This window comes from Sparus aurata, chromosome 24 (genome assembly GCF_900880675.1).
Source record: "Sparus aurata chromosome 24, fSpaAur1.1, whole genome shotgun sequence".
NCBI lineage: Eukaryota > Metazoa > Chordata > Actinopteri > Spariformes > Sparidae > Sparus > Sparus aurata.
Window position 1 is genome coordinate 2,813,317 of NC_044210.1, and position 22,010 is coordinate 2,835,326.

Here is a 22,010-nt window from a genome sequence, read left to right on the forward strand (position 1 = left end):
AACTGCATTAATATTGTTAATATTACAATTGTGAGTTACATTTTTTTCCTCCAAAAACTACATATTGCCCCTGTAAAGGTTTGATTAAAAAACAAAACAAAAAAACCTCATCATTTTTACAAAATTGCAAAACGTGTTTTAATTGTAAAAGAGGCAAAAACCAGAACAAGTATAAAAACAGTTGTCAGTTTTTGGCACACAGTGAACATTCCCACACAGCTATACAAAAAGAGGCAGCATGTGTTCAGCACACCGTATTAATGTTACAATACTCTGAAAAGATTCCCATAAAGCCTACAGTATGCTATAAAATTACAGTACAGCTCTGAATAAGGACACTCGTCTGCTCTACAATATAAATAACAGGATTTCAATTATAAGCAACACAAACCCACAACATATTCCCTTTGGTAGCACAGGGTTAACAAGGCGTATTCACTGCTAATGCAGTTGCTCTTCCCCGCTAAAGGACGGCAGATCGGGCCAACACACACCTGTACTACTGTCCACGCAAACACATCATAAAATGCAGCCTGACGGCATTTAGAAAGTGCAAAACCAGCCGGCAGTAGACCAACAGAGAGGAAGAAAACTGTTTCTCTACATTCCACCTTGGGGAGGATGAATGGACATTCCAAGGTGACCAAGGGAGTTTAGGAAAGTAACGGGACGCTGGCCTGTCACACTGACAGATCGTCATCAAGCCACACCTCCAGCTGATCATTTTAGAGAAATTGAAATTATGTTTGTTATTATGATGGCAAAACAGTCTTTTACAATGCAATATGAGCAGCCAGGATGTTTCTGAGCCAAGAAGTCATAAATCTGACCCCAATTTAACATAAATCCAAAATACTGTAGCCTGAAAGGAGCATTCTGGCATTTTGAGAAAAGTGCTGCGTTACTCAGAATTATATTCATCTGGACAGCTAAAAGCTAATCCATCTGCCACTATGAACATTATTGTTTGTCTATACACATCAGTGTTTAAATTTGGCCCCTCCAGTACAGAGATACTGTAGTTCTGGATTAGGTTCTGGATCTGTTGTTTGCAAAATAGCCCCCACTACACTTTAGAATAAAATTAGCAGGTTCTTTTTTTTTTCATGTGGTACTGGATGAGCCCACAGACTTGAGTACTCCCTGATAACTGATCCAGCAAGTATATTCTATAGTATAGAAATATCCAATCTTTGCTTATTTAGGTCATATTGAGGCATCAGTATTAAAATCACACTGTTTCGTAACCGTTAGAAACTGATGGTTGTTTAATCAAACTGGATTAAATGTGTCCTGGCTGTCTGTCGTAGTGACTCTGGATTTGGCAGCAAACTATTAATTTCCCGAAACAACAGATTGTTCTTTGAAGCAAGTAAAGAGAAAGCGTCTCAGAGAGCAATTGTCCTCGGTCTGCAGCAGGCTGGTTGGGAGGTCTTTACGAGCCGTGGTACAGGTGGATGGTGCTGGCCACAGCCTGCTTGTATCTGTGCTCAGCCTGGTTACTGCTGCTGTAGTCGCGGCAGCTGCTGTCACTCAGCTCCTCCGCCGTGTCTCCAAAGCCATGGTAGTGTCCGTAATGCAGGAAGTCCCTGCAGTCTGCTCCCATCAGCCCCCACCAGGCCGGCCGGTGGGACACACAGCTGCTGGGACTGCCGGTTAGATGCAGTGAGCCACACATGTCGCCAAAGGAGTGCTGAGCTGGCGCTGCTGCCTGCTGATTGGCAGGAGAGGAGGACGGTGAGGAGAGGCTTCTGGCTTCAGGGTCATCGTGGTCAGCGTAAGGCAGTACGTGATGATGGCCGTTGGTGGCGGCTTTGGTGTCATCTGCTTTAAAACATTCTGCTTAAAAGCAAAGTGTGAAAGTTAATTTCTTAGAGAACAGATCATGCGACACTCTGCTTAATCATTCTTTTAATATTTTCGACATAACACTTTATTTTATCAGCACAAAAGTTCAGTCTCACCTGAGCTGAGGTCCTGTGTAGCCTCCATGTTCATATTCTCCGAATCATCAGCTCCACAGCTCTGCATCTGCACCAACACATCTGCAGCAGGAGACAGGGAGAATGATACAGAACTCTGATTATAACTCACATCACCCACTGTCCTTAGTCCATATCTTCAATGGGATTTTTGTTTCAATTGTTTTAACATTAGTCAAACAATTACAGGAAATTATATCAGATTTTGATTACATAAATACTAAGTAGGTTGTATTTGAATATTATTTAAAACTGACAAATTAAAAACAGTCTCTAAAGAGGGTCTTTAGTGATTTTAGAGGTCACTGTAGGAGAGGGTGAGACGAGGTATTTAGTTGTTTGGAATTTGCCACCTCACCACAGGATGCCACTGAAACTTCATATGGGCAGCTGAGAGTATGATGAATAGCATCATATCCAAAATGTGATGTACGCTAGGAGCTAAACTGCATTGCTTTGAGTTTGCATGTGTGCGTGCCTACTGGGACACACATTCAGTATCTACACAGACGTATGAATGATGAAGCTGAAAAACAACCCTGACCTCCTAAAAAGGTAGTGAAATGTTAATAACAACAGCAATGATATGAAATTCCTTTAACCTACATTTAATTGAACGCAGCAGAAAGACAACATATGTCATGTTCAAACTCAGTTTTGTAAATACACTCATTCTGAGTTTGATGCCTGCTACATGTTGGGACAGGGGCACGTTTACGATCCTCTGTCACTGTTTGCTGCTGAAGCTGGTCCTGAGTTCCAGACACCAGACGCCTGTTCAGTGACCTGCCCTAACTACAGTCAAATATTCTGGCGCCAGTTGCCGTTCCTGACCCCCTGCCTCGCTGCTGGCTCGCGGAGTGGTCTCCACTTCCAGAGCTGCTCTGCTAATCTAGTCATCCTCCTGCCCCATGTCCAAGGCAGTCCGGTTTCGTTGCCAGCCTCCAGAGCTGCTTTGCGAGCGTCCAGGCCTTAATCCAGAGTTGCTCCACCCTTCGGCCCGGCCTCCTGGTCTCCCTTCAGATCTGCTCAGAACATCTGTCTTGCCAGGATGTCCACCTCAGTGGACTGGCCAGTCCTCTTATAGCACCCCCTAAATCCCACCTCCAGCCCCCATCCACCCTCTTGGCAAATTTTTTATACAAGACAGAAAAATGCTTAGAAAAAACACCATGTCTTACTCTCAGCTCTCCTGGCTTTCTTCATGTGCCCAGTGTCCGTGGCAGTCAGCAGCCTCTTCCTGCTGAGCAGGTCCTGACCACATGGGACTCCATTTCCATTCTGTACTCCATTGACATGTCCACTGAGCTGCGGTTGCTTCTGGGTTTTGGAGATGAAGCGGAAACAGTCCTGGAAGCCGTGAGCGTGGGCCAGGTCCGCTGCTGTCTGTCCACTGGCGTTCCTTAAACTGAACCAGAAGATGGCAGGCTGAGACAAACTGACTACTTCCAGTTAGACAGTGTAACAGTCTGACTGCATCCTGCTCTGATCAATGACTGACTTAAGGCTGAACTATCAAAGAAAAGCCTGAACGTAAGAGGGCTTTAAGATTGCAGGGAGAGCTCATCAGGACCCATCAGCAGGGTTGGGTTGTGTTCACTACACTATAAGAACTGATGGAATATGCTGACAGATGTTTTAGATGGCACTTCATGCCCTGGCCCTGGCTTTGTATTACAAATGAGTGTGTTGATGAGAGTGTTGTCCTGACTTGCTGAGACTTGGTGCAAGGGTAATGTAGTGTTGCTCTTTCTCTCTATATTTAGCACTGATTGATCTAATGTGAATCTGTACTGAGTAGTAGCAATGTAAATTGGTCAGTGCAGTGCTAGGGGTAACTGATTATCAGCCCTGGCCCAAAATACCCAAGTAAAATACCTGAAATTGTACTGATGAAGAGTACTTGAGTAAATTGTACTTTGGTTCATTCCATCACTGTTTGTTTGAAATGTTAACACAAAGATTTTCATTGTTACTGCAAATAAATATCGACCCCAAATATCGGTTTTCAGTGTCCTTGATTGTATCTGTATCGGCCATCAAAAAGCCATATGGGTCGGTCCCCTAGTCAGCACCCAACCCCACCCATCTTCAGGGACCAGAAGAGCCAACAAACAATCAAATGAAGCTCTCACCAACAGGGAAACATTTCCTAAATGTTGTTGGGTCTGGACAATCTCCCCCTGCAACGCATTCATTAAGCTAAATCGATAAAATCTTACTGGCTGGTAAAATTCAAAAGATAAAAAAAAATAATAATAATGATTTAAAGCTAACAACAGAAGATCTATTTCACATCGATCTACAGCTTAAACAGTCTTAATGTCACATTTACTGAAATGTTAGTTGGGTCTCTTTAGGTCTACCTCTTCTGTATCTCCCTCAATACCAGACAAAATTAAATGAGCAGTAGCATTTTTGTCAAATTTTGGCACTGGGGCTGGGCTGACCAAAATTGAGATTTGAGGGTTAAGACAATCTGATACCAATTTATCAGCAATATTGATTATTTTTTACTTAATATCTGATTACTTATTAGCTAACCTATACACAACATCAATATATTACCGTGATGATATTGGACGTTCTGGCTCATGGCACTCTGTGATCATAACTTTTGAGTGCTAACATACATGATGCTTTAGTTGCAACTGACTGATGTTATCTTAAACCTGTTTCTTTAGGATAACTTAGCTATTTAGAGGGGTTTAGTTATTACATCCCTCTGTGACATGGTTCTTAGCTCTAAACACAACCCTGGTATTTTCTGTCCATACTTAAGGCCTATCAACTAACATACATGCTGCTATATGTTGTGTCTGTAATGAGCTAGTATTAGCCAATATATCAATTCCAGCAATTTATTGATACATGTATTTTGTCTGGTGCAACAGTATTAGACACTGGTATTCCTGCACAGTTTCACTTTCAATCTTCCATTTCCTATGTTGACCTTGTGTTCTGTTTGAGTGACAAAAAAGTAAATAACTTAATTGAAGCTTTTTTGAGCCTTTAACCACATCTCAGAGCTTTCACCGCAATGGATCAGTCCTCACGTGATACGCTCCACACACTGTATGACTAGCTGTAATTTAACGACCACAATAAGGTCAAGACAAGAGAGCACCTGAGCCAGTGAGACTTGCTGATGAAGACTGAGATGCAGATGACAGCTCGACAAAAACTAGTATGTGAAGTTCTGAGTTGGGATCTTTTGTCACATTTTCCGTACAATATGTTTGAATGCTTTTATTAGTTTAGTTTTGTTTTATGTTTTATTCGTTATTATCTCCAGCAAGAGTCCTGAATCTCAGAACATGTGAGTCTGCAGCAGAAACTGTTGAAACAACACTTCCCAGACTGTGCAGGCCTGTGTAGGAACCCTGAAGAAATGACCACAAAGGTTATTCAAATCCTTCATTCTTCACAATTATCTATTCATCGTCTACTCTTCGCCTTGCCTTCTACTGCAGCACAAAAATCCTTCAGCATGATGTAAGAAATCAGTTAGTTGGAGGCTAAACATGCAGGTCTAGACATCACTATTATCATCAGTGCTCTCTCAGAATTGAAAGCAATCACTGCAGGAAATACCTCGCCAGTTTGAACAACTGTAAGATGCTCGATGATGCACATGTGGCAGATTCTGCAGTGCCTATTGGACTGCTCCCTCTTTCTGGGATTACTCAAGAAAATCGTGTTCAAACTGAATAGCTGCAAAACATCAGAATGTGCAGGGTGTCTCATGGTTATCTCTTCTTTACATAATATAGCATATGATCCAAAAGCACATCTAAATATGGAGTTCAGAACTAAACATTTGTTAGAAACACAAGTTTCACTGCTGCCGTGAAACTCCATTAAGCTGAAAAGCTCATGATGTATTTACTGAAGTTCAAATCAATCAAAGCAATCTGATTGATTGATTTCTATGTTGTAATCATATTTTTAATTTCTATGCATTTTGTTATTTTTTCTCATTTTAAATACTAGAATTTGGTAATGCTGCATTTTACAGGTCCAGAAGTGTCATGGTTAGTATGCGGTAAGTAAAATATTAGATATTTATCCTTACTTTGCCCCTCAATTACCACAATAATTACCTAAAATGTAATGACAATAAGCCAACGTTATTTAATCATATTATTCAGCTATTTTCCACCAAGCAGTTAATAAATAACTGGTACATTTCCAGGAAACTTCCAATTGGTTTCTGCTTTACCTCTGCTGACAGTTTCTGTCTAACTTCCCCTCAGCAGGCCACTAAATTGAAGTTAGACAGAAACTAGTTGGAAATTAAAATGGCATGATCAACAGAAGTTAAGCAGAGACCTGGTCAAAGTTTTCTGGAAATTTATAAACGAAAGTACCAGATATTTATTGACATCTTATAGAAAATAAGAACATCTTATTATTTATCATGCTGGGGACATTTTCAATACATTTTGAGGTGATTATTGAGGTAATTTGAAGTGCTACCTGAATTGTTTTTTTTTTTTTTTATAACAAATCACTTTTACACCAAACTGCACAAAATCCTATTGGTTTTATGGTGTTAAATAATCAGAAACAATTGAAATATTTTGTAAAGTAGTTAGCAATAGAATTCTTAGATTCATTGGGAATTTCGATAAACACACTAAATGTCTATAAATGTATTCTATTTGTCAGTGTACAACACATAAATAGAAACACATGAGCTTTTCCACTTTTGCATTTAGTCAACATTCTGTTAGACTATCTCTATCATTTTACATTTCAGAGCATTTTACCGGTGCAACCGTTGTCCAAAATTTAAAGACACAAATAAATTAATTGACATATCCATCACATCAGCTGGTTTGGAAGAGAACTGCCGATGTAACATCTGGACTATTCTTCTACAGCAATTCCTGGAATTTGGGAAGAGTTTATTAATTGAAGTATGTTTTTGTACACTACAAAAACATCTTGTCAAGTCATTTACCGTATTACAGATTGAGTTAGTTCTGTCAGCGGGGTGAGATAAATCCACATGTTCTCAGTGCAGTTTCCCTTTTTCAAGAAACTCTCGGGGAAAGATGTCAGTGCTTTACATAAAACAGAATACAAGTCTGTTCACACTTACAGGAATGTGTCATGTCACACTGTGTGAGATGGTCTAATAAAATCTTGGTGTCAGTCTGTGTCAGATTATATAACATCTATTTTAAGGGCATGTCATTTTGTGCGATGATCAAGATGTTAATCTTCGGAATTCAGCAGTTTGTTTCTTTACTTGTAACGCGATGAACAATATTCATTTAAGATAACACAGATTGTTCTCTGGCAAAAAAAAAGGCAAACACAGTAAATCAAAACAACCCTAAAATTATCCCAAGACTTGAAGACTTTTGACTTGCAGAGTATAAAATGTAATCCTGATGATTCTCTGATAGAGTATCTCAGGATAATACAGACTTTGGAAGAGACATTTTCCATTGAATATCTTTCTATTTAAAGATAGATACTCCAAAGTTCTCAAGCATCTGTTCAAATCCTCAAATCTTCTCTCAGCTTGCTACTGACATTTTACCTCAACCAATTTTTTCAGTTTCAAAACATCCACTCAACAGTAAGCTGGTAGGAAATACAGGCTATTGTGAACGTGATGGACTCTAACTAAATCTGGACGTGATTTTTTTCTCCACTTGCCATGTCTTTTAACGGTTATAGTCATTATGAAACATGCGTACCAAACTGTCGATGACCATAAGACAGATGTAACATAACCAGCAAGGCCTGTTCTCTCCCAAACAGCTGATGTGAACACGCTGAGAGTTAACGACTACAGAAAATACACCACAGCAGCAGAGCTTCTACAATGTTAGGAAATATTTCAGAGTTTTAAGGTGTAATTTATAAAATATGGCCAGAATTAGAGGGTAGCTCCAAAGAGATTTTATTTTCTCTTGTGTCATGTTTGTCATCACAAATGCACTGAAAACAGCAGAAAGTAGCAGATGATATACCTCATCAGACTACATGGAGAAGATGTTGAACTAATAATTAATAAGCCATGATGAATAATATTCTCAATTGGACATGTTGTTTTTTCTAGCTGGTGCTAGCTGGTTGGCATGCTAACTTCCATAGACATCTCTGCAACACAGTACATAGACATCTTATGTAACATCAACACTGTTTTTCATTCACACTCTGTTGATAGTTAATTTTTTCGATGTCTTAAACTAAAAGTCTGGCCATATCTTACAAATTACTCCTTCAAAGAATCAAATGAAGTGCATATGACCCATGCTGTTGTCACCTTTACATTGCTGATCCCACTATGCACAATAAACAGAGTGGGAGGCTGTGATTATCATTACCAAGCCTGGTGAGAGGATTTTGGCCTAGTGACAAAGGAGGACTTGAGCTGGGAGATGTGTAGCTGCTGCTGTGCTTCACACTCAGCATGACAGCGCTGTGCGCTGGGGTGCAGCACAGGGGTCGGACAGTAGGATACTTACTGTGATTTGGCACCTGCTATCAACAGCACCTGGATACACTCCAAGCTACCTGAACGAGCTGCCTTGTGGATGGGAGCCTCACCTAGAAAATCCTGAAGACACAATACAGGTTATAATATACATATGTAATGTAATAAACGTTCTGTTTCATGTCTATAGAGAGCAAAGACAAAATATATTCTCAATGATATCCAGCGTTATTCATTTTAAGTTAATCCACTGCATGTTACTGCATCAAACCTGCCACTGGTGGAAAGTAACACAATACATTTACTCTAGAACAGTACTAAAGTCGAATTTCATGTAATCATACTTTAATATTTCTGCCACCTTATACTTCTATTCAACTACATTTAAGCGAGACAGAGCACTTTTCCTATCAGTATGTTTATTTGACACTTCAGCTGCAGGCTGCACTGTGTCTTGGCTTTGCCAGAAAGCTGCTTAAGTCCAACCTCAGTATCAGGCTAACTCTCCTTAAGGAGGAGCTCAGCTTGCCATCTGACAAGAAGCTCAAACAAACAGACCACCGCAAGATGTCGAACTGAGAGATACAGGAGATCACTAAATCCCCTTTGTGCACACTGATTTAACATTTGTCATCTGTATTTATTTAAAATTGAGCTATTTTGAAAATTATTAGTCTATTGTAAATTATTTGTTCTATTTATTATTAATGTTTAATTGCAAAAAAAAAACATATATATATCCAGTACTCCAGCAGGCTTGTCTAAAGACTTGATTCATCCACATTTCCACCCATCTCTGGATTCAAATATGACAGATCAGATGTGACACATTTTAGAGATAATCGCTCAGTGTTACATCTGGCTACAGTGCTGCTGAAGGTGGCAGACTGACCTGCCTGTCGACGTCAGCTCCAGCCTGAGTCAGCCACACCAGACACTGAGGATGTCCTCCAAATGCTGCCGTGTGTGTTGGTGTCTGGTTGAAGCGGCTAGTCGCGGTGTTCACCTCACAACCCAGCTGCACCAAGCGCACCACACACTCCAGCTGCATGCAAGGAAACACATAAACACATACAGAGAACAGAACAGCTGTAAGCAAAGAATCACAAACACAATGTGCTGTTCATAGATTGGACTGGTTCCTCCTGGTGTGCACTTTGAAATAACATTTTTAGCTGATTTTAATATAAAATGTGCCCGGTTTAGAGTTATGTGTTTTTACAAGTAACTCGTGGCTTTCATATTCATCCTTTGAGGTATTAAAGCAACCCTCAGTGAAAAGTGTCATCAGACAACTGACACCTAACTGTGCCTTCATCCTAACTTACTGCAGAATTTCCAGGAATGATTGGGGCACGTTTTCATACAGAAACATGTTTCACGATGTAACATATGGTTGTGCTGAAGTTATTTCTTAGGTGGAAGCTGTGAGGACGCTGACTCATGTTGGCATGGACTGAAAACTTGAATGTTTACATTATCATCATAAACCAGGGCGTTACTCTCCCCCCAACCCAGTCCCGCTTAGTCCCGCCCTACCATGATGTGATTGGCTACATTGTCATTTTTTTTTCTTAGCGCTTGTTTGGCGCCCGAATAGCCATTGGCTCCACTGGAACCAATAGAAGTGCTGCTAGCGTTACGTTATCTATTTATTCATTTTTTTTTTTCAAGCGACACAACTTTATTTAGCTGTAACAACACTGTAACTGTAACGTTATGTACAACACAGATGGCGGGTGGTTAGACTCCACTAGCAACACTTTTTTGGAGCGAAATATCAGCCTTCTGAAAAGGTTCATGGTCGTCGCTTCGTTCCACCGACATGTTATGGCTAAAAAGTATCATGACAATAGTCAGAGAAGCCCTGACTCAAGTTTACCGCAACTCATTCAAGTTATCTGCCGTCACTGTATATAATGCTGGATTTTATCTGTCGTATAACGTCACTGTACATAATGCTGGATTAATATCTCCGCAAAATACCAAACACCATTAAGACTAATGGCTTTACTTGGTGGCTAAATCTCTTAATCTAGCTAGTAACTTAATCCCTAGCCGTACCTGTCCGTAGTGAGCAGCCCAGTGTATGGGAGCCCATCCGTAGCAGGAGTCTTCAACTGTCAGCTGCGCCTGATTCGAGAGCTGCTGTAACAGAGAAACCAGAGCTCCAACATCTCCATCCCGACAGGCGCGGTGTATTGGAAACCGGCTCATAAACTCCTCGTCGCGGGATAAACCGGGTTCGAGTCGCACAGACATGAGTGAACTATAAAAGTTGCAGACACAAACGTTATCTCCAGTTTTCCCGGTCCAACACACAGCAGACTTTAAAGGTTCAAACACAAAGGAAGAGGGGATAAGCCAGCATCCCCGACTGGATATTCGCAAAACCCGGCCTGGAGTCTGGCAGGGAGACTGAGAGCGCATCAGGCAGAGAACTCCTTTTTTACTCGGTTTTGGCTAACCACCGCTCAGGAAGAACATCCACCGTTGCGCCCTCTTGAGGTCGGAGGTATTATAACAAGACTTATTATGTTGGGCAGAATAACTTCGGGCTCGTTTAACTAATTCTTCTCTGATGCTATGTTTGAGGGACACGTATGTTACCTTACCTCTGCATTAATGCTGACATTTCCACAGTGAAAGTAGAAACAACAGCAGAAGTTGACGACTTGACACCGACCACAAGATGTCAGCCTCCTTATTAGGCGGGAAATCGCGGGCTCTGCCTCTGAGTCATGGAGCAAAGGTAAAGGCAGAGAAACATGCAGCTGCTCACCACAGAGCCTGACAGACACATGCTCAAGGTGGACCTGTCATTACGAGACAGCAACAAGGTTTAATGCAAATTAAGCAATATTATTGTTCAGTTAGTTTCCCATTCATAGCTTCTAATATGGCAGGGAGAGTTAGAAAATACCGGTTAAACATCACCCGGAAACTTCTTGAGTTGATTTCTTACATTGACAGATACATTCTGTATAACAAGTTCTGTGAAAACGCATTTTAACACGCAAATTAGGCATTTATTTGCGAGTGAAAAAAGCCGGAGTCTCTTTGAAACACTTCTTGAACATGAATAATCTCTATAGCTTAATCTATTTAATAATGACGAGTGTAGACATTTATATAGTATATAGTTATATATCCATTTATAGCGCTTTTTCTGTCTTTTGACCACTCCAAGTGCACTTCTTGGACACATTCACGTTCACCCACACACGTTCATACACTGATGCAGTTTGGGGTTCAGTATCTTGCCAGGGATTCGAACCAGCCAGACAAAGTCTTCACTGCTGTAGCTCAGGAGCTACAGCAGTGAAGACTTTGTCTGGCTGGTTCGAATCCCTGGCAAGATACTGAACCCCAAACTGCATCAGTGTATGAACGTGTTGTCATCGTGTGATCACTCTGCTCCTGCGAGGTTGCAATAGAAACTGCATTTTGCATTTGCATTTTCTATTTCTTTCTTTTTTCATGTTTCATGTTAGGAGCTCTCTCAAGGGCTAAGATGCTTTGTGAATAACTTGTCTTTACTATGACCTAGTCTTAACTAAATGAAAACATACATTTTCTGAGAATTTCATAACTAGGAGCAATGACATGTATCTTTTTTCTTTCAGGATGCTTTTGTCAGAGTGAGGAAAAGAGATCTGGAGAAGTTGACCACAGAAGTCATGCAGCTGAGGGAGTTTCTGCCCAGAGTCCTAAATGGAGACCTGATTAAAATGCTACACAAAGCTCAAGCAGCTCAGACAAGTATGCTTCCATTTAAAATTAAACTTGTGACAGAAAACACTTAAAGGTTTTTGACCAGTTTGCTGAGAGGCTGTGATTTAGGGTCACCCTGATATGTTGCTGTCTACTGAGTTGATTTATTTCACGACCAGTGGAGCTGGATTTTTATTCTTGTTCATCTTGTTATCATCAGTTCACCCTTTCTCACCCGACCCCTGTGTCCAGTGACATGTGATGAGGTTATGTGTGTGCATGTGTAGTGAAGGAGCACCTTGTGCAGGAACAGGAGCAGTTGCAACAGCAGTGTCTGCATCTTCAGGCCAGACTGGATGCAGTGCAGACCGAATGTCAGAAAGAGAGAGAGGTGAGTGAGGACAGGCAAGAAGAGAGCCGTAGAGCCATGCAGATAGCTTTTCCTCCTTCAATGAACTCAACAACGGGAATAACATTGAAAGATTATCCTTCATGTGTGTAGGAGAAGCTGCTGTTACGTGAGCAGCTATGGCAGAGCGGAACACAGCTGCAGCAGCAGGCAGACTTCTGCTCTGGTTTGGGATCTGCAACCTGTAGCCTGCTATGGAGTAGCTCTGCCAGGGAGCACACAGTCTCACAGTGGCTGGCTGATGTGAGTCATCTGCACAAGGCTGTCTGTGTGTGTGTGTTTCTTAAATAGTCCAAATGACACTCATGCTTGATTGTAAACTCTCAAAGTGTCATATAAAATATTGACATCATTTGGGCACAGCTAGTTATGCTGGGCAACAGGTGTTGGACAGAAAAGCAGATGACACGGGAGGAAGCAGAATATCTTACATATCTTACAAGCTTACATGCAGAACAGTTGGCAGGCACACAGGCAAGTAGACGGGCAGGTTGATAGGTAGGTAGGTTCACAGAAAAATGGATGTTTAAGGAGGTCGGAATGTGACTGGATGGACGGACCAGGATGCACACTGATATGATTGTATTCGAGTTTTACCGTGTGTGTGTGTGTGTGTGTGTGTGTGTGTGTGTGTGTGTGGTGCAGGGGAAGCTGCAGTCTTTCCTGTCAGTAGCTGCTCAGACCCTGGAGAGCTTTGTCAGGTCCCTGGATGAGGATGTGAAAACTCAAACTGAGGACCACACCTCCCAGGAGCACCAGTTTGTGCTGGCTTTGGCTGGAACTATTACGAGTGAGTTCACAGCTTCCATATCACATTGGTGTATTCACACACACTTGAAGATTTATATTTCGCACCACTTTTATGTTGGTCTATCAAGAGAGTATTCTGTGCATCAGTAACTTTCATACAATTGAGCCTATTAAATGTGTCAACAATTTAAAGTCATTGATGTCAGCTGTAGAATACCTCCTGTCATCAATCAGACATAGCAGCGGTAACTTGTGGGCGGGACTTCCTATCCAGCTCAGCTCATGTTCTACTGGACACTCTGATGAAACTTCTGGAGCTGATGAAGCCCGGTGTCTTTCCCAAACTGAAAGTGTACGTGGAGCTGTGGTAGAATGCGTAACACAATCTATTTGTATTTTCATTGTTAGTCTGAACACATTCTGAGATATAGAAATGTAGATTTAACCAAATACTGAACATCAAGTTGCATCTTATCTTATCATCTGATCCATAAATCATCATAAATTGACAAGACTAGATCTTCTGCACGCAACATTATTTTCAGTTTTAGTCGTTCACATTACTTAAAACGTATTTATATTGTATTATTTGACTTAGTTAGTTTGTAACCTTGACCTGAAATGTGTAGACCCTTGAGCTAATTTATTTTAATCAAATTGATTTTGAAGCTGTTATTTCAAGGTAAAATGTTCCTTTAATGACCTGATGTCTGAAATTAAAACATCATAACTGTAATTGTCCAACAGTGTTGGACACAAAAGCTCATTTAACCAGAGTAAAGGCATATGACCAGCCAGCATTTATGTGTGTTTATTTATGTGTTCATCCGCTGTTTACTGATTATACAAATCTCAAATGAATGAACCTATGCAGGTAGATTCTGTCATGCATGCTAGTATTTAGATGTGGGCAGGAGGTGTCAGTGTTGTGCTTCTGTAGGACACGTAAGTGTTTAAGTATACTGACTGTGCTCATGTTTGCTGCAGGTTGATGCTGATGGCTCTGTATAATGTCAGCATCAGTGTTAAAGGGCTGAAGTACATCAGTGAAAATCCAGGACTCCTGCCTCTCATCTGGACTCTGCTGGATGGTAGGGAGACCATCAGGAGACACAAGATGCATTTAGAACAACTCGACTTTGTCACAAATTTCAAGACACACACACACACACACACACACACACGCACGCCGATGTTACATTAGCTATCTATGGTAAAATACGTCTGTGTAAAACAATGAAAGGTTGTGATAAACAGTTGGGGGCAAATATTTCCATCCAATATGCTTACATTTTATAACTTATTGTGGCCAATTAACAATGCTGATGCTGATATATGCAGTGGTTTTTGAGTTCCAGTCCTATTTTACACCTGTAGCAGAAAAATGACTACAGTTATGTGGTAAAACATTTAATGGAATGTCTTTGCACTGATTTCAACTGAGCATATGTCAAAAAGAATTAGCAAATGTTCACACTGTCTTTTGTTTATGTTGCACAAAGTGTCTCAGCTCTTTGGAATTGGAGGTGTACATGAAGATTCACTGAATTTAACTTATCACAACTCATATTGTTATTATGGATGGAAACTATGCGTATTATGTCCACTGTAGATCAGTGTCTAGGTATCAGCTTCACACTCTCTGTTTGTCTGACAGATGGAGACTGGGAGGTGTGTCTGCACACTTTGCGTCTCCTGCAGTCAGTGTTGTTGGAGGAGGATGTGTTGCTCCTGCTGGGTTCTTCTCTGCTTGATCCGGACCTCCAGGCTCGTGTCAGCCGACTCACCACCACAGTGCAGCCCAGCTTGAGACTAGCTGCCCAGCAGACCCTGGAGGACCTGCAGTCCTTCCAACAGGTACCACAGTTACAATATGTCTTGACACATGCAGCCACTTCACTTCATTCATTTTCCATGCAGGAGAGTACGTTTGTTTACCTGCGTTAGAATACACAGACAGTGGTCCAACTGTGATGCAGCATGAGCAAAGTTCTTTTAACGAGAAGGAGGGCTTCATTTTTCTTCATCCCCACATGTTGTATTTTGCTGCAGTGCCAGTAATAAAAGGGAATTGCCAGTAACCTGTGCAGCTGCCTGTGGGCCATCCTTCAATCTTGCACACTGTTGAATTTAGAATTCATTAGTGTGCATTCAATTAGTGGCACTGATCACACAAGACTCTACCTCCTGTGGCTCAGGAGGTAAAAAGGGTTGTTGACTAATCAGAGGGCCAATGCTTCGATCCCCTGCTACTCCAGTCTGGATGTAGAAGTGTCCTTGTTCAAGGAGTGTGTTAGTGTCTGAATGGGCAAGCATAGAAATATTGTGTGGTGCTTTGGACAGAAAGTGTTGTGTTGCTCATGTTCTTTCTGGTTCCCTCTCCCCGTGTGTGTCTGCTCTGTTGATTTTCTTCCTTAGCAGTACATTTTATGAAGTCACCCAAAGTACAGACCTAGTGTTATGGACTCGTGATTCCACTGTTACAACAGTAGGTGAGCCCTTGTGTGGAGGAAGCTAGTATAGCTTATTATGTAGCATTTTGAAAGTATAATAACCAACATGGTTATCAGAATGATATCGTAACAACCAGGTGTTCTTAAAAGTAGGGATGGGAGGATATGAGATGTTATCCCTGATCTGTTTAATCAAACACATTCCTTGAATTTGTGGAATTTCCATTTTCAGGAATCATGAATCAGAATAATCCTAAAAAATGATCCCACGCTGTTATTTTATGGGGGAGAATGCTGAGAAATACAGGGGCATGGTCAGATATCAGTATGTTTTAGTGGAAGCTACTGCAGAGGAAGTGACAGTGACGGATAAGAAATAAATCTAGTCTTGACAGTGTGCCATAAGGAGATGAGTGAAAGGTGTAATCTCTAGTAAAACGGTAAAGCAATCAACAGACGCTGATAAATCCTCCGTCCTTACAAAGGTCCTGTAAGGCTGTGGCTGACCTATTTGTCTGAGAGCAGGCTGGTCAAGGGACCTTACAAAGATTTAATAAAGTTTTTCTAATGAAAGGTCTTAAAAAGTATTATATTATCTCAAATTCAGATTCAATGGATCTTTTTTTTGGTCACATTACTGCCAATCTGACCTGTAAGCACCACTACATCAGAGAGGATTGAGGTAGAGGTTATACTAAATGTTTTATCCTATCTTAAAGTTGCCATGTGAAAACAAGATTATTATAGATTACAACAAAGCAAGGCACTGCAGATGGAGAATGATAGTTGTTTTTGTAATGTTTAATGTTTTTAAATTGAAAACTCTTAGAATGGCCTATCTTGAAATGTTGAAGACAGTCAGAATGGATTTACCTCTTATTGTGTTCAGTAGTTTTTGTGTATTCCTGCTGACAAATCAACCAACAAATGAACATGGGTGAAAATATAACTCCTTCGGGGGAGATAATAATAAAACGATGTAGGCTGAATTCCATTTAGCTGCCTTAGTTACAGGTTCCTTGGAAAATCAGGACAACATGAATATGTAAATATTGTTAATTTCAAGTTTAACTACACGGTCTCTCCCAATTCGCTGAAAAGTCCATTCTTAGTGTCTCTGACCTGAAGGCTTCCAGTGTCCACATCACACTTAAATAAGGGGCTTATTTGACACCGGTTTGGTCCTAACTAGTTGTTATATCAGAATTCCTGCTGGTACATCCAGGTGTTTAACTAAGATTTAATGTGAGCAGAAAGAACCCTCCCCCTTCAGCAGGTGATTATGAACAACTACCAGGCACAGGCATCATTCTGCACAGCGAGGCTCGAACATTGAAGAGCCAATAAGATAATCACATTTTTTTAAAGGAGGGGAAAAGGCTTTTTGTCAGGACTGCAAAGTGTGATACTTGTGGCCAGTCCTTAGAGCTTAATACTTTTGTTTTTCATTTAGAAAAATCAGACAACAAATATTAATTTTGAATATTGTAAGCTGAAAATTGTTTTGACAGTGTGAGTGTGATTGAATATACAATGCTTGTGTGTTTGCAGGGTCAGGGATGTAAAACCAGCAGCATCTGATGTGGATACAGGATCTCCACTCCAGTGCTCCACCTCTGTTAACGTTCTTCTTTTCACATTTGACCTCCTAAACGTTTGAGCCCTCAGATTTGTTCACATTATTTGTGTAATGATTAGTTTGTTTCCTCCCTAAAGTTAATATGATAATACAGGTTTGTAAAAGACACATTAAAGTGCTTTGTAAAGTGCATTAAAGATGTTTGTACACTTTCAGAGCACTGTCTGTCTGTTTTACTTTAGTCAGTATCATAATCAATTTGCCAAGAAGGTTTTCAACATTGAAGGAATTTGCCTGAGAATCTTGGCATATAATAGTCACAATAGACAGAGAGAAGAATCAGACAGAAACTGGTTAGAATTGTCATGACCAGCTAAAATTAAGCAGAAACCCACTGCAAGTATCTAGAAATATGTTAAAGAAATAAACAGCAGTTTATAAGCTGCTTGATGGAAAAAAGCAGAATATTATTATTAAATAGTGTAGGGGTCATTTTTAAAAAAGATTTTGAGGCAATTATTGTGGTAATTTGGGGGTAATTTTAAAGAAATGTCTAATATGTGACCACCTACTGACCATGGAGTTTCCAGACCTATAAGACCTAAAGTTTTACCCCTCAGGGATACACACATTCTGTAACACTGTTTGTAAATGCAGCTTTTTTGGCAGATGAGAAGGAACCAAGGCTTCCCTGCACTTGATGTGAAGAGCAGAAATAAATCCTCACAGGAGTTGCTTTTGGTTAATTGTACAGCTTTATTGTATGTTTCTCTAGTATGGACCTCTCATTAATGAGCCATGAACAAGGCCTAGATTACAGAACAGTATATGTTTCAGACAAGAGAGGAGAGGGTTCAAAGAGTCAGCACAAGAATGGAAGTAGCCAGGGCCTCAGAGAACTTCACTGATGGGAAATCTGGGACGAGCCACGTGTGCCATCTACCACCAAGCTTGACCCCAGCAATCTGTACTGTCAGAGGGCTCGCTCTGACACAGATCAACAACAATCACAATGAAGCATCAGGTCGTGTTAATGTCTCGTCCTTCGATGGGTTTTCTCCTTAAAAAGTCCAGCCGCCCCTCACTTAACCATCCTCACTGGGAGAGTTTCGATTAATCTCAAACAACGATACTAATGTGCGCTAAGAAGAAACTACAGAGGAGAAAGTGAAGTGAGGAGGACACAGATATCCTCTAAGGGAAAGGGAGAAGAAGAAGCCAAAGGGTGGAGGATAGAGATTCTGTGGTCATCCATCCCTGTCGATGCAGGCTATAGGAGGGCCGGGCGCCTTCCAGCATCGCTCGGCCTCTAGGAGGACGCAGCAGCGTTGGGCTTGTCGTCGCGGGTGACAGGGATGCTGCGCTCGCTGCGGCCGGATTCAATCCCGCCCATGGCCTTTGGCCCGGTCAGAGTCAGCAGACCATCAGTTGACAGGTTGCAGGTGATTGATGATTGGTCAACACTTGCGGGGAGGCGATAGCGGCGGTGAAATTCACGAGAAATGTATCCGTGGTCATCCTGAAAAGCAACAGAATTAACAGCGGGTAATGAAAACAGTATACTCAAAAAATCTCATAGATGAACTTCAAAATGACATAACTATAATGAACCAGGATTCAGATGCTTTGTAGCTGAACAAAACATGTACGAAACTCATGGAATTGCTTCATGATGTTGAAGAAAGTGGGTAATTATAAAGTTATAATAATGAACTGTATCTAACTTTATCTAAAGATTGTACTCCCATGCCAGTACAATCTTTAGCTTCAAAACCTTGAATTATTCTACACTTTTCACTACAAGTGTACTAACCAGACACAGTTTGGTGGAAGGGCAGTAGGTGTTGTGATGGTATGTCAGTATGTCAGATAAGTCAGAGTGTAACTGCTTAAAGGTAATAAAGAGGCATGATTTGATGCTCAACAGAATTATTCTAAGTGGGGGCTCTATACGTTTTCTACTTTTTCTAAGACAGCTTTTTAGCCATTGGTCTGGGAAATGAACTCAAACCAACAGACACCCCTTTCTGTTTCTACACACACGTTGACTTCATGCCGTTTTTTAAAAGAGATGTGTTATAAGACAAGTATCAGGATCACTACCTGTCTTTCTCCATGCTTGCCCTGGATCTCCACGTAGTCATCGCAGATCCTCACGCTGAGGTCATCAGGAGAGAAGTGCTTGACGTCCAGGTAGACTGTGAACTTATCCCTGTCGGACCTCACCTGCAGGACAGAAACCAACATAGAGACGGTCGACCATAGCCTTTTCAAAAAACATTAGAGATTCGACCTCATGAAATGTCCATTCCTGAACTTTTGGAGAAGTTGTGTTTAGCACAGTAGACATTATGTCTAGATGTAAAGCCACTAACTCAAGATTCTCTGAAACAAACCTGATTCAGGATAAAAGACAAGGAGGTTTAATAACTGATCAAAGATCAGCACTGTGGATGACGAAAGTGGGAGAACAGTATCATGACCATCACAAGTATTGATACATTTACAATACATTTACTGCTACCTTGAATAATATTGTAACTGATGTTAAAATGAGCATTGGATTTATCCTACCATCACTAAAAACATATTTTTGAACACATTTCTTCACTATGTCTGTTCTCCCTATTCTCCCTCTCTGTTTGCATAAAAGTTAAGCCAATCTACATATTTCTCCGAAGGCTCTTAGTGTGCTTCCTGACAGGCAGTAGAGTCTAGAGTCTGGTCTTGTTACCTCAGAAATGCCGGAGCCGGAGGAATCCAAAAAGCTGCGGAACAGCGACTGTCTGTAATAAGGGCTGATGGTGGAGGCGGTGTAGGGGAAGAGGTCGTAGTCGAACATGCCCTCTCCAAAAAACTGGTCGAAGAGTCGGGCAGGGTAGGCAGAGCTCATGGCACGTCTGAACCAGGGGTGCTGGATGGCAATATCCATAGTGATTGGTCGAGCTCAGCTTGGCTTGGCTAAGGGTGGCAGATGTACCTGCTCAGCTCCAGCAGGTGATGGAAGCGAAGTGAGGAAGGATGGAGAGAACAGAAATCTGATGACAAGCAACGAGTGAAGAATGTTTCCAGAGTGCTTTGTCCTCTGCTCTACCGCTGCCTCCTCTTTATATACCTGAGAGCCAGAAAGAGGGGCTTTAGCCACGATCCCTCTGGAATGGCATTATCTCATGGTAGGTTGGGCCCTGTCAGCAGAATCAGGGTCGAGGATGGGGGGGCACTGCTGGGTCCAGACCCTGGTGCGACCCAGTTCCAGCCACACACCAGACACCCGGGGCTGCCAAAACAAACCCTGCTGGAGAGAGAGGAGAGGGGAGGAGGGCATGACAGAGACAATGAGGTCAGGAAGCAAACTAAAGACACTGAGGGATTTTACCTGAATGATAATGCATCAAACAGATACACACATATCTGTTCTGTCAGTCAGTCAGTGACATAATGCTGCCTTATTGTTTCTGCCTGTGTAGATGACGGAGGGCGGACTTCGAAATAATGCTGCCGAGGGACAATGGAGCAACAGCAACACAGGCGGATTAGAGGAGATGGATTTGGGGTGTATACCAGCATATCACTTATGTAGATTAATCAAGATGAAGTGATAGCAGCGTTAAAAATAGACTACGGAGAAAGAGGAATCATAATTATTGTTTGGAAAAGCAGAAACGGAAATAGTTTACTATCTGGTCCAATCGAAGGGCCAATAGGAGGACATCTTGCTGCCCACCTTATAATATTTAATTCACTTAATTGTTCAATATTGAGACAGCATCTGATTTAACTCAAGTCACTAAGGAACTGTTAAAAGGCAATTTTGAAGTTAATCACAGAGAAGCTGTTTTTAACAGTTGTTCAAGGTGTTGGCCCTCAACAACTGTCATGATGTTTCCCAGTCTGGATGAAGCCCTTTTTTCTGCTACATAAGAAACAAACAAAAAAGCTAAGGGAACCCAATTCAGGTTTTAAAATCTTTACTGATGAACATTGTACAATTTTTGCAGAACAAAATGACGTAATGGAAACGGTCAATGGAAACCAAAATCATCAACCCATTTAGGGCTGGAATCAAAATCATGAGTCGGCTGATGGTGTCCTGGGGGATCTCCTCCCAGACCTGGATCAGGGCATCAGTGAGCTCCTGGACAGTCGGTGGATTTAGGTCAGGGGAACAAGAGAGCCAGTCAGTAGCAATAGCTCTCTTGGGAATGTCAATAACGCTGCAAAGTGCTGGGCTGTGAGAACAGGTCCGACTAGAGGGCATCGGGCCCTCATGCCACCCTCATGGAGTCTGTTCCTGACAGTTTGGTCAGAAAGGGCTCTGGCAGTGCTCCTCAGGTTCCTCCTTGCATGAAGGAGAAAGTACTGGTCCTGAAAGTGGGTACCAAAGATGTTCTGGGCAGTTTTAATCACCCGCTATAGAGCCCTCCTGTCCTGGGCTGTGCACTAACCATGCTGGTTTGAGATATTTCCAGACAGGATGCTTGTTATCGCTCCGCTGTAAAGGTTGGTGAGAACTCAGCTTTCTCAAGTCTCCTTAAGCAGTAGAGCCTTCTCTGTGCTTTTTTTTCTTATCAGAGTGGTGATGTGCGATGACCATTTTTGTCCATGTATTTCGGAATAAGGTTGACCACATCAGTAAAGATGCCCCATGAAAAATAACCTACCAGCC

General features: G+C 41.5%; 3 protein-coding genes across 6 annotated transcripts; 1 reads left to right on the forward strand and 2 right to left on the reverse strand.

Moving 5' to 3' along the window:
- Positions 1-110: 110 nt before the first annotated feature.
- On the reverse strand, positions 111-10,876 carry LOC115577094 (ankyrin repeat domain-containing protein 10-like). 2 transcript variants are annotated; one of them, XM_030409896.1, is made up of 6 exons: positions 10,504-10,876; positions 9,332-9,484; positions 8,471-8,562; positions 3,164-3,390; positions 1,965-2,045; positions 111-1,842 (listed from the first exon to the last, which is right to left on the reverse strand). In XM_030409896.1, the coding sequence occupies exons 1-6, from the start codon at positions 10,867-10,869 to the stop codon at positions 1,436-1,438; spliced, it is 1,326 nt and encodes a 441-aa protein (XP_030265756.1). In that variant the 5' UTR covers positions 10,870-10,876; the 3' UTR covers positions 111-1,435. The 2 variants fall into 2 exon arrangements, with proteins under 2 accessions (XP_030265756.1, XP_030265757.1); XM_030409897.1 differs by having other exon boundaries at positions 111-1,839; positions 10,504-10,874.
- hsf2bp (heat shock transcription factor 2 binding protein) lies at positions 10,811-17,559 on the forward strand. Of its 3 annotated transcripts, none has more exons than XM_030409901.1 (10): positions 10,811-10,947; positions 11,083-11,191; positions 12,066-12,201; positions 12,441-12,544; positions 12,656-12,805; positions 13,208-13,352; positions 13,547-13,664; positions 14,300-14,403; positions 14,970-15,169; positions 17,317-17,559. In XM_030409901.1, the coding sequence occupies exons 2-10, from the start codon at positions 11,132-11,134 to the stop codon at positions 17,344-17,346; spliced, it is 1,047 nt and encodes a 348-aa protein (XP_030265761.1). In that variant the 5' UTR covers positions 10,811-10,947; positions 11,083-11,131; the 3' UTR covers positions 17,347-17,559. The 3 variants fall into 3 exon arrangements, with proteins under 3 accessions (XP_030265761.1, XP_030265760.1, XP_030265758.1); XM_030409900.1 differs by having other exon boundaries at positions 10,816-10,954; XM_030409898.1 differs by lacking the exon at positions 10,811-10,947 and having other exon boundaries at positions 11,185-11,279.
- Positions 17,560-18,080: 521 nt separating this feature from the next.
- On the reverse strand, positions 18,081-20,611 carry cryaa (crystallin, alpha A). Its single transcript, XM_030409610.1, has 3 exons — positions 20,079-20,611; positions 19,448-19,570; positions 18,081-18,863 (listed from the first exon to the last, which is right to left on the reverse strand). The coding sequence occupies exons 1-3, from the start codon at positions 20,274-20,276 to the stop codon at positions 18,654-18,656; spliced, it is 531 nt and encodes a 176-aa protein (XP_030265470.1). The 5' UTR covers positions 20,277-20,611; the 3' UTR covers positions 18,081-18,653.
- Between the last annotated feature and the right edge of the window lie 1,399 nt (positions 20,612-22,010).

Excerpts from the sequence above, each read along its gene's own strand:
- cryaa (XM_030409610.1), bottom strand. The coding sequence starts at position 20,276 with ATGGATATTGCCATCCAGCACCCCTGGTTCAGACGTGCCATGAGCTCT. Across the intron at positions 19,571-20,078 it reads CCGGCTCCGGCATTTCTGAG|GTGAGGTCCGACAGGGATAA; the intron begins GTAACAAGACCA and ends TCTGTCCTGCAG. Across the intron at positions 18,864-19,447 it reads GCAAGCATGGAGAAAGACAG|GATGACCACGGATACATTTC; the intron begins GTAGTGATCCTG and ends GTTGCTTTTCAG.
- LOC115577094 (XM_030409896.1), bottom strand. The coding sequence starts at position 10,869 with ATGCGCTCTCAGTCTCCCTGCCAGACTCCAGGCCGGGTTTTGCGAATA. Across the intron at positions 3,391-8,470 it reads ATAGCAGGTGCCAAATCACA|TTTAAGGAACGCCAGTGGAC; the intron begins GTAAGTATCCTA and ends CTTCTGGTTCAG. Across the intron at positions 2,046-3,163 it reads GAAAGCCAGGAGAGCTGAGA|ATGTGTTGGTGCAGATGCAG; the intron begins GTAAGACATGGT and ends CTCCTGCTGCAG.
- hsf2bp (XM_030409898.1), top strand. The coding sequence starts at position 11,208 with ATGCAGCTGCTCACCACAGAGCCTGACAGACACATGCTCAAGGTGGAC. Across the intron at positions 11,280-12,065 it reads CATTACGAGACAGCAACAAG|GATGCTTTTGTCAGAGTGAG; the intron begins GTTTAATGCAAA and ends TTTTTCTTTCAG. Across the intron at positions 15,170-17,316 it reads ACCTGCAGTCCTTCCAACAG|GGTCAGGGATGTAAAACCAG; the intron begins GTACCACAGTTA and ends GTGTGTTTGCAG.